Source organism: Petaurus breviceps, unplaced genomic scaffold, assembly GCF_028583685.1.
Source record: "Petaurus breviceps papuanus isolate PSGF00001 unplaced genomic scaffold, PetGlider_PUasm1.0 126, whole genome shotgun sequence".
NCBI classification, from domain to species: domain Eukaryota; kingdom Metazoa; phylum Chordata; class Mammalia; order Diprotodontia; family Petauridae; genus Petaurus; species Petaurus breviceps.
Window position 1 is genome coordinate 21,138,632 of NW_027185655.1, and position 12,119 is coordinate 21,150,750.

General features: G+C 43.0%; 1 protein-coding gene across 1 annotated transcript in view; it reads right to left on the minus strand.

Moving 5' to 3' along the window:
• The window catches only part of METAP1 (methionyl aminopeptidase 1), an 80,144-nt gene that overhangs the window by 14,016 nt on the left and 54,009 nt on the right, over positions 1-12,119 (minus strand). Inside the window, exons 9-10 of the mRNA XM_069094256.1 lie at positions 8,089-8,232; positions 3,620-3,685 (exon numbers count right to left, since the gene is read on the minus strand). Of these exons, the coding sequence (XP_068950357.1) occupies positions 3,620-3,685; positions 8,089-8,232 (210 nt within the window). The remainder of the gene's footprint in view (positions 1-3,619; positions 3,686-8,088; positions 8,233-12,119) is intronic.

A 12,119-nucleotide genomic window follows, 5' to 3' on the forward strand; every position in this document is an offset into this window, starting at 1 on the left:
TGGAATGTAATATTCCAGAGGTCAAGGGAGCTGGGATTAAAACCAAGAGTCACCTACCCAGCAAAATTGATTATCATGTTTCAGGGGAAAATATGGTCATTCAATGGAATAGAGGACTTTCAAGCATTCTTGCTGAAAAAACCAGAGTTGAATAGAGAATTTGACATTCAGATACAAGAAGCAAGAGAAGCATGAGAAGGTAAACAGGGAAAAAAAATCATAAGGAACTTATCAAAGTTGAACTATTTTTTTTTAAAGCAATTGGGGTTGAGTGGCTTGCTCGGGGTTGAGTGGCTTGCTCGGGGTTGCATGGCCAGTTGTTGTTTCTGGTGTGGTGCTGAGTGTCTGGGCCCGGATTTGATCTGGGTCGTCCCGGCACTGGGGCCGGTGCTCTTGCTCTCTGAGCCACCTGGCCAAAGTTGAACTATTAACATTCCTACATGGAAAAACAATAATTGTAACTTATGAAACTTTTCTCAGTAGTTGAAGGGATTAGAAATATATATATGTCTTTATATGAGGGTATGCGGGCATATGAATACATATGTGAATGTGTGTATATACGTTTACAGGTATACATAGATAGAGGGCACAGGACCAATTTAACAGGAAGGGATGATACTTAAAAGGTGAAATTAAGAGGTGAGAGGAATGAGAGACAGAGTGGGGCAAACTATCTCATACAGAAGAGGCAAAATGGTTACAATGGAGGGGAAGAATAGGAAAGCAAAAGGGAATGGGTCAACCTTATTCCTATTGAATCTGGCTTGAGGAGGGAGGGAAATACACACTAAATAGGGGATCTTACCCTCCAGGAGAATAGGCGGGGAAGAGGATGTGAGGGGGGATGATGGAAGGGAGGGCAGGCTGGGGGGGAGGGAAGTTGGAAGAACCCACTTGTGAAAAGGGACAGGATCAAAGTAGAGAATAGAACAAGTGGGAGGTGGGATAGGAGGGAGGGAAATATAGTCAGTCTTTCACAATATATCTACTATGTTATTGTTTTACATTTGCCGCACATGTACAACCTATACTGAACTGCTTGTCTCCCCAGTGGGGGTGGGTGGCAGGGGGGGAAGGGAATGAATCTGGAATTGAAAGTTTTAAAATCAAATATTCAAATACATATATATATATATATATATATATATACATATGTGTGAAAAAAATAGTTTAGAAAAAGTAACTAAGAACTGCTACTAGATATTTTAAGTTATTCAGAAAATGGAAGGAGACCACAGAATACTTGATGAAACCTTACCAGAACCAGAACCATTCAAGACTATGCTACTGAAGTAAGGAGGAGAGACAAGTGAGGAAGAAAGGAGGGAGGACATATAAAAAAGGAAAGAGGAGAATATAGTTGACTGGCAAGTACAGAAAAGCAGAAAGAAACCTGGGGAAAAGGAGATGAGAAAACAAAATGGGAAAAAGAAAATAAACAGAGAAAAAGAAAGAAGAGAATAAAAAATGGAAATAAAAGGGCAGGAGAAATAGCTTGGAGAGAAACAAAAGAAAGCAGAAAATAAAGGCAATGCAGGAGAATGAGAGGGATATAGACAGAAGGAATGAAAAGACTCAGGAAAAATCTGTAGCAACAGGCATCTGGTATAATAAACTATAAAGTAATTTCCTTTATAAAAGTTAGGTAATTAAGAAAATTTGATACATTATTCATTCTGAATAAATCTCAGGTGAGACATTATTTCTAGGCTTCACAAAGATTGAAAATCCAAAAACATATGAAATAACATATTTCTTCTATTAAACTGCAATCTCAAGCTCAAAAAAAAATATGGAGAAGCATAAGAGAAAGTAATTCATGCTTTGATAAGTACCTAAATGATTGAACTGGGTTTTTCAATTTAGTAACTTTTTCACAGAAAAGTCTGAGATGATTTCATTTACCTTTATTATGATAAAATGAAATATATAAAATAATAAAAATCTGAGTGTTGGGATAGCTGTATGCATATAAGCCCTTTAATTCTGAACACTTGGGTTCTAATGAAGTTGTGCTATATTACAAAGGAGACTGTTTTATTTTGTGATTGTTTAACCCCCCCCCCCCAAGCCCTATTAGATTATCAAACTGTTTGCTCACTCTTATGAACTACTAAACATACCCTGTTGACAAAACCACATATGGACAGGGAAAGACTACGGGTCTGGCAAAGGCCTTGTGGTGCCACCCCACCTAGGGTCTCAAGCCTCCCAACTCAATCTCCAAAAAACAACAAAAAAACCCCAGATCTGACACAGGGCTGTATGTTTGCTTAAATAACCTCTATCATTAGACTGATGTTCCTTGAAAGCAGGAAGTACCTTGCATATAATAGGCATTTTACGAATATTCGCTGAAGACTATTGTTTCCTTTTCCTAGGTAAACAGCTCTTGCTAAATCTTAGTGAAAGTCTCCAAACTAAGTATCTACTCCCTAAAGACTTTATGATTTACTCTCCACTCTCTATATGCATAATTAACTCTTACTGGAGTAAGAAAAGCCAAGTCTCCCAACAAAATCTATAATCACAACAGAGAAAATTGACTTTAAACCTAGTAATAAAAAAAATCTTAGGTCAGTCAAGTATCTTCTTGTACTACAGCAACACTTTTAAATAAGGAAAAAATGCCTCCTATTTTCTAATTTCCCTGGCCAGTCTTCAGCAGGCTGAAAAAAAAATGAGATGCTACTTTATGTGATCCAAGAGGCCTTCAACTAAGTCAAACAGGGCCATGACACCTGACTCTGGAAGGATGCTCCAGGGCATTCTGCTTTCTAATGTTAGGCACAGAGATGGCATCTTCCAAACAAGCAGCAAACAGGCAACTGCTGATAAGGCCAATGGCCCTACTGCCAGATCCAACCACGGTGGGAACACAGACTAACTTACCTCACATCTAGGCTTAGCCAAGAGGGACCAGACAACAGAGAGAGGTGAACCAGAGCACCTGGTGCCTCCTTTGGGGCCTGCTGGCCTTTTGTTAAATGTTGTGTGGAATGGAAAAGAATGAAGTTCAGAAGGAATCACAAACAAGTTGGACAGTTTTGAAAGACCACAGATAATCCTGGAACAAGCTACAAAGCCCTTTGGGGTTCAGAACACAGAGTGGAAGGAAACAGAAGAGGGTCTGCTACTCTGATACCATGGCTAGGCAAGTGGTAGGCCAGAACTGACTCCTTCATGGAGAGACCAAGCAAGACATTACTGACCCTGTTACTAGTGTTTACAATCTGAAGGGAGCCCAGGGAAGGGGCAAAGTCTCCAATGAGTTCCCAGAAGGCAGCTGCCTTTCATTCCCACGGCCCCAGCATGGAGCCTGCCAACTCTTGCTGGACCCCTTTCCAACACTCGCACAAACTCTATCCCTGCCTAGAGTTGTGGTCTCTTAATGGATCTGAACATGCCTGAATTCTAGCAATTCTTGGGGTGACTTCAACAGGAAGATGTTTTCCCACCTGCTGATGTTAATATGAAAGCAGGGACTACTTTCTAACCAAATCTTTCTTCTCTTCTGTTTTTCTAAATAAAATCGAAGAGTGAGGTCGGAGTGGAGGGCAAGAAATCAAGGAGATGTCCTCTAATTAACAAGTCCTGTATGTTTATTACTTCTCACCTTCACAGATCATGGGTTCAATTGTAAATACATGACCCGGCTTCATCACTCCAACGGCTTTATTTTCTGGAATAAAAATATGAAACACAAATGAACGAATCTCAAGATGCAGTATCACCACCTACCCCCTCCCCCCAAAGTCTTTTTTCATGTCTTAGCTTATGAAGCAGAGAACTGGGAAAAATAATTAAAAATAAACACACAGGGGCGGCCAGGTAGCGCAGTGAGTAAGAGCGCCAGCCCCAGAGTCGGGAGACCTGGGATGAAATCGGGGCTCAGATCGGGATACTCAGATAGCGGTCTACTGTTTTCCAGCTGTCATGGGAACCGGATAGAGATGTTCACTTTTTATCTCACTTGCTTATTAATAGTCCTCCAAGTAAGACTAGATTTCCTAGATTTTTACAACTAGTTTCTCTTGGTTATGTGAATATATATATAAAGAAATTCCAGGACACTCTGAAACAGTATGTTGAATTTTGTAATATGCAGTAGGAAAAAAAAAGAAAAAGAAACCACCTGGGAAGCAGCAAATCAGAAGTGTGGGGGCAGTAAAAAGACAACCAAGTCAGGTAACCTGGGTTCCAGGCTTGGCTCTACAGCTGCCCTGCTGCTCTGGGACCCCAGGCAGGCCATTAGTCTACTTTTCCAAGTCTTCAAGTGGTATTACTTCATATGTCCTAAAATCCCTAATTCTTCAATCAAATCAACTAGATACGAAGGATGATCTCTGTGACCTTGCCATCACCCAGAAATGTTCCAATTCCATGCTCATGAAATTCCTTTATCTTCTCCTATTTTATCTCTCTATCTCTCCCTAGGCTTTACTCCTTTTGAATCCACTCTTCATCCCCACAGTGACCTCCCTCCATGCCTCCCAAACCATCACCCTTGCCATAGCTACCCTCTCCTCTATTCCCAACCTTGACCCCTTGGTGAACCATTTCAACTCTACACTACTCTCTACTCTTGAATCCACACTTTTCCCCCCTTCCCTTATACACCTTGCCAAAGCCCCAAGCCTGGATCACACCCACCATCTGCCTCCTTCCCTCTGATTCATGTGCTACTCAAGAGAAATGACTGAAATCAAAGAACTGTAACCTGTTAACGCATTTCTTCCAGTTAATCTTGACTCTGCCGTCACTGAAACAAATTTTCTATCCCTCTCTGATTAATGCCCTCTCCTACTCACAACAGAAACTGCTCCAAGCCTTTTCTTTTTCTCTCAAGCCTCTCATAATTTACTCCATCCATGGGGCTAAAGATCTTGCTTCCTACTAACTGAAAAAACTGAGGCCAGAGCTCCATTTTCTCCTCCTCCTTCACACCTGTCACTGATCATGAGTCAGTCGCTTACCCTTGCCAAGGCCATCCCGAGCCATCTCCCGCAGCAGACTGTACCGACCAGTCTCCAGTCTCTTACATCTTCACCCTCCATCTATTGACTCTTTCCTTGCTGCCTGTAAACACGGCCCAAGTTGCACCACTTCTCTTCTTGTTCTCTTCTGAACCATCTGCTGCTGTGCTTCTGGTTTCATCATTTAACCGAAACTTCTCCTTCCAGAGTTAACAATGATCTCCCCCAAAACGCCTCTTCTGCCTCCTCCGCCTTGACTTCACACTGTTAACCCTCCTCTCCCCCTAGCACTCGCTTGTCTCCAGAGGTTTGCTGATGCTGATTTGTCTCTGTTCTCCTCTTGTCTGACTCTTCTCAGCTTTCACGTCATGTCCATTCACATGGTGACCTCAAAAGCTCTGTTCTAGGCCTGCTTCTTTTCTCTCCATACTCTCTCATTTGGTAACCTCATCAGCGGCCTTGGGTTCAATCATCACCGCTATACAGATGATTCCCACACACCTGTTTATCCAGTGCTAGTCTCGCTCCTGACTTCCTGTCACCTACTGCCAACAGCCTTTTGGGCATTTCAAATTAGATGACCCATAAGCATCCCAAACTCAGCATGTGAGCATCTAGGTAGTTCAGTGGATAGAGCACTGGGCCTGGAGTCACGAAGACCCATCTCAGATCTGGCCTTAGACACTTACTAGGTGGGGAACCTGGGGCAAGTCACTTAACCTGTTTGTCTCAGTTTTCTCAACTGTAAAATGGGGATAATAATAGCGCCTGCCTCCCACGGTGGTTGTGAGACTCCCATGAGACGCACAGTGCCTCGCACATGGAAGCCTGCCCACTCCAAACATCCTCTATTCAATGCCAAAGTGATTTTCCTGAAGCATGGGTTGTCTCCACAACTAAGATTCTCCATATAAACTATCACGTGCATTTAAAGCTTTGTGTAACCTCTCCCTACCTGTCCAGTCCTCTGACATCCTCCTTCCTTCCATGCACCCGACACCCCAGACACACTCCGGGATTGCTCTTTCCCAGCCTCCAACTCCCAGCATCCCGAGATCCACCGCATCCCCCAAGAGGTCTGTCTTGGCCCGTCGGCTGCCTGTACGTGCAGTTCTGAGGCTTAGTTTTCTTAGTTCCTTTAAGCTTACTTTCCATCTGCTCTGTAATTATTCTGCCTGCACTCATTTATACATCGTTTTCAACAAGGAGACGTAAATTCTTTGAAGGTAGGGACTGTTTTTGCTTTTCTTGTATTCCCAGCAGATGGCAGGCACGATGGACATAGTAAGTACTCAATCATGGCTCTTTAATTTTTTTTTTAAGTGTTGGAAAGAACCTCAGGGCTTATCAAGTCCAACCCTAACCCTCTGTAGGTAAGGAAACAGGTTCACAAGGTGACCTGCCCAATTCTAAGTCTCTGTACATGTGGTTTTTTTCCCCACTTGCCCCATCCTTCTCATTCATCTCAAATCCTAACATTCTTGAGGGCTCAAACTCCACACCTTCTAAATCTTCCCAGCCTATTTTCTGACCCTGATAGTCTGCTTGCTGTCTAACTTCCTACAGAGGATAATAACATCAGAAATCTAAATGGAAGGGGCCTCAAAGGCCTCCTTTTCCAACCTCCTCCTTTCAAAGATGAGGAAAGTGAGGCCAGAGGAAGCTTAAGTGACTTGACTCCATACCCAATGATTTATTCTCTTTCCCCCTCTTAGGGTGTATCCCCAGCTCCATTTTAGACTCTTTTTTTTTTTTATGAGCAATCGGGGTTAAGTAACTTGCTCAAGGTTAAACGACCAGTTATTTCTGGGTATGGTGATAAGTGCCGGAGCCCGGATTTGATCCCCAGGTCATCCCGACACTGGAGCCGGTGCTCTTACTCGCTGAGCTACCTGGCCGCCCCTCCCAGCTCCATTTTAACAGCTTACATTATACTGCATAGTATTTTAAGTTTTACAAAGCACTCTTCCCAGTTCTTTAATAAATATCAAAAATATGTATTTAAAATTTTAGCTGTTCCACTTTGTTGTCTTAATCATTTTCCAATAAACTACCCCCCTATTATCCCTACCCTTCAAAGTACTCCCCCTAAAATAGAGAGGAAAGTGGTTACAAAAATCTGTACAACATGTTAATTGGGACTGATAGCACAAGCAACATTCTGTTCACCATCTCCTAACACAAAGAAGACTGTGTGCTCTAACATCAGCCATCTGTAACCAACAACAGCCATCATGTTCAACCTGAATTGTTAGTTTTGGGCATTCAAAACACAGGGATCTAATAAACTTATGATTTTTTTTTCAGGAAAAATTATGTTTATACAGGATGAACTCAGAAAAGTTTTTTTTGTTTTAATGCAAAATGTATTCTCTCTTAGGTCAACTAATCAGCAGGTTGTTGTATGAGTGTGATTGCTCAGTAACTAGGGGTAAAGAATTCAAATGTTTACTTCTAATACCTCACTGTGCTATGGGTGTGTAGGGGAGGGGGGGTAGCCCAGAAAGCCTCGGTTCTCAAAGGCCATCATAGTAAAGCAAAAAAGGGTGGGTATGAGAAGCAGGAGAGCTCAGGCTTGGCCATGCCCCTGCATGCTTGTCACCCATGGGCCACCTGTACTAGATTTCAAGAAGCTATTCCCATTATAGCTAAAGAGGACCCGCCTATGAACCAAAATGACTGTGAACCCTTGAACCAGAAAGAAAAGACTGTCTTGGCCCCAAATGTGCATAAGAATTGTGTGGTTTGTGCTCAATGTGCCCAAAAGAAAGTGCTACCGACTCATGCCGTATACCTGGAGGATGTAAGTGCCAATACACCAGAGGAGCCTGGGTACTGACTTTCTGTCTCTGGCAGCTGGCAGTAAAAACACACATTTTTCTCAATTCCAGGCCATAGGCTACTACTGTCTTTCACCCAGGACACAAAGACTACCCAACCAGGAACCAGAAAGTTCCTTGGGAGCTTTTTTATTTGTAACCTTGGTGCTTAGCACAGTTCTTGGTACATAATAGGTAATTAATAAATTTATTTATTCACTGATTCATGGTAGCCACTCAAAATTTGTTGACTCAATACTCCAAATCTCAAGGTCATAGGTGGTACTCACTGGCATAATGTGGCACATTGGGGGCTGTATGGAAAAGTTTATGGATTCCATGTCCACAGTAACTTCGAACAACTGAAAAACCATTTGCTTGGGCATGCTTCTGAATGATGTTTCCCAGCTCTCTATATCGAACTCCAGGTTTCACTGTAAAAGAAATGACCTTTTACTAAGAAAAAACTCACAACAGTACCCAATAGGGTCCAAATTAGAGGCACCTCTTATCATCTTGTGAGCAGAAACAATGTCTCAGCTCTAAGTCCGTGGGAAATCCCAGGAAATTGTCCAATGCCCCCTATCACAGGCCATCTGTCAGAGCCCCACCCGTTCCCCAGACTGAGAGGTTGAAAGTCACTGTCCTCAGCATCCTGAAGTGTAATGGTAATGCAATTTGAGTTTGAAGATCCCTTTGTGTTGGCAAAGGTAGAAGGTACTTAACACTTAGTGACTGATCAAGCCTCTGTTGGGGAAACAGAAGGTATGAGCTCCTGTCTCCTGTCACTGATGTAACAGGAAGGGGTTGGCTGAAACAGGAAGTAGCTAATGCTGTGTGTATGTAAGGAAAAGCCCCAGAGAGGACGGGTCGGAATTTCTTAGGACCAGCCTCTGGTGGCAGAGCAGCTACAGAAGAGAGAATCAAGAACTGAGCCAGAGTTTCCTGAGAACTTGTGGTGGTGTAGCTTCTTCTGAACAAAAGCCCAGAGCCCTGAGCCCTGAGCCTGCAGCCCAGAGCCAGGAGCCTGGGTGACTGAGGAAGCATGACCGACCGGGATGCTGAGACTGTCTGTTTGTGGCTTGGTTGAGCCTTGAATTCCCTGGAGCAGAAATGGTGAGAGATAAGACATGGACCAGACCCTGTGTAATAGTAATGGCATTTAAAGATTCCCCTGTATTGGCTTGGTTTTTGGTTTGATCATGTTAACACCCAGAGCTTGTGAATCCCACTTGTGGGATGGACTTGTTGACGTGAAAAGAGAGGGCTGAACTGGGAGAAGCTGGTGACATGGATTTGGAGAGACACAAGAGAGAGGCAGAAGAACTTTTTGGAAGCAGCACCCTTTTGGAGGCAGAGAGATACTGAGAGGATTGCTGAGAGCCACTTTGAATTGCCCAGGATTTTGAGACCTGCCACCCAGAGCTGCCAAGGACTGAGGAGACATGGCTGTTTTGCTGGTACTTTGTCTGTCTGTTTTGATGTTGTTTTGCCAGATTTGTCCACTGGTGAAGGACAGTGCTGTTGTTGCAGAGGGCTTGGAACCTTGCTGTTGGTTCAGAAGCCCTGAAGAAGGATTTTCTTGTTGTATGTTTACAGAAATCCTGAAAGAGGGTTTTGCTAATGTTTTCAGGGGTCCTAGGACTGTTCTGCAGACAGATGATGAATTAATGAGGACACTGGTAATGTATCTTGTGGCCTTGCTAAGCTTTGTCTCCCCAGGAACAAAGATTGCTGAGAACTTGCCTGGGTCAAGATGAAGAAAAGACCTCCATTTGGGTATTAAGTGCTGTGCTTAAACTTGTTGTAACTCTGGGGTAGATTCAGTTGTGATCCAGGGGTGGGGAACTTTTGACCTTTTTGTGTTCTATGATTGAACAAATGAATGTACTTTACTTATGATTGGAAACTAATCTCCATTTGAGAAGAAGGGCTTTGTGATGGACTAAATGAAGGTACAGCCTAGGGGTGGAGTAGTATTTAGAACTGGGACTTTGTAATTGATTGAATGAATGTAAGGTCCTGGGGTGGGGTAGTACTTGGAGATTATTTAATCACCCTTAGTAAATGCTGTATTTTGAATGATGTCATATTTTGATCTTCTCTGTTCTTAATTTGTCACTGAATAAAATGGAGAGCACCTATGCTGGTATTTTGAACCTTGGGAAGTTGCCTTTCCTTGGCATCACATTACACCCTGTGAACTTCAGTGTGGAGCAGGACCTGCCCAGAGAGCTGGACAAGGAACTGGGAGCTGTCTGCCATTGAACCCAGGTGACAGTCTGGTGAATCCAGGTAGAATCTGGGACCATGGAAGGGGATCCAGGGAATCTGAGAACAGGCCCCAAGTCAAGATGAAAAGACCTCTCCAGGGGCGGCCAGCTGGTACAGTGAGTAAGAGCGTAGGCCCCGGCATCGGGAGACCCAGGATGAGTTCTGGCCTCAGATACTCGACACCCACACAAAAATAGCTGGCTGTGTAACCTTGAGCAAATTACTTAACCCCAATTGCTTAAAAAAAAATTAAAAAAAAAAAAGACCTCTCCATGGGTACCGAGTAATGATGAAATTGTAGTTTACTAGTGAGCTGGGGATGGAGGATTTGTGTATGTTACTTAGTAACTGACTGCTGAATAAGTGTCTGAGTTAATCAAGTTACCCCATGAGTGGAAGACTTTGACTAATGTACTTTCAGATGACTGTTTTTTGTTCTAAACATCGTGACCACTTTGGTGAAAACTATGTGGCCATTTTAATGATAAGTTGTTCGAATAATACATTGTGATTTTCTGTGATAAGTTGTAATATTGTGAATGCTGCACCTTGATTTTCTGTGACTGTTTTGCTTTGATTTGTTATGGAATAAATAGAGGGTTCACTATACTGTGTAATCAGAACCTTAAAAGCTGTTCACAGTAGCAGTGCTCTGAAGAGCTGCTTGTGCGTGGCATTACATGAAGGATGATCTTTTTTCAGTCCTCTCATTAGCAGCAAATGCTCTACACCAATGATTCTCAAGCTTTCTGTTCTCATGATCCCTTCACACGCTTACACTATTAAAAATTATCCAAGACCCCTGCAAAGAGCTTGTTTATGTGGGTTATATTTAGTTGTATTTACCATATTAGAAACGAAAACATCTTAGTAGAATGATGATAGTTTTGACCTCAAAGACCCCTTGACAGGGTCTTGGGGATGGCTAGGGAGATCACACTTTAAGAACTGCTGTTGTACAATGTGGAAGGCAGAAGCTAGATTCCTGACACTGATTGTGGTGGCCTACATCACAAGTTGAAATATAATAAGGAAATTGTCCACTAGCCCCCCTAAAAAAGGTATTGCTATCTTGTGTTTTTACATCACTTTCATCTCCAAAGTCCTCAGCCCTCCCCTCTTCTAATCAGTGAGTCATCCCTTGTAAAAAAGAAAAAGAAAAACCCCCAGAAATGAATCGACACAGCCGGGCAATGCAGCATTCTGCCCGCAGCTGCCACCTTCCACAAAAAGCAGGGAGGGAGGTGCGTTCTCTCACCCCTCCAGGGACCAAGTAAGTCAGTAAAGCCCCACAGCAATCCCTTGTGTGCTTCCCACTGATGTCATCGCACTCTCCTGACTGTGCTCAGTGCATTTGGCATCGGTTCTTTAGACTTCCTGGGCTGCTGCTCTAAATTGTTCATAATTACCCACAATTTTGTTGTTCAGTTGTTTCAGCTGTATCTGACTCTTCATGACTCCACTGAGGGTTCTCTTGGCAAAGATATTGGAGTTGTCTGCCATTTCCTTCTTCAGCTAATCTAATGGATGAAGACCTGAGGCAACCAGGGTTAAGTGACTGGCCCAGGGTCACACAGCCAGTAAGTGTCTTGAGGCCAGATTTGAACTTAGGAAGATGAGTCTTGCTGAATCCAGGCCTAATGCTCTATCCACTGGTCCACCTAAGTTCTAGGCACTTAAGAAATATTAACTGGACTGAAACAATGCCACATCAGTTGGGTTTGTTTAAATGTTCTTTCTAAGGAAAGTTTCAGCATGTGAATGTGCACATGTCAACTGTCAGCTGTGGCGAGATAACAGGTCCCAGAGAGTAAGGAAGACCTGGATTCGAATCCCATTTCTGACACATACTGGCTATGTGACCAGTGAAGTAATTTAAGCTCTATGTGCCCCCAAGCAGCTTTTTAAAACACTGAAGAACAGGCAAGAATCTGCCTGATAGTTCTTTTACTGTCTAAGGGGTTCTTTAGCTCAATAAAATCAAGAATCTGAATCTAAAATTCAAACAAGTCAGAGTTGGGATATTAATAGTCTCACTGAGTACTGT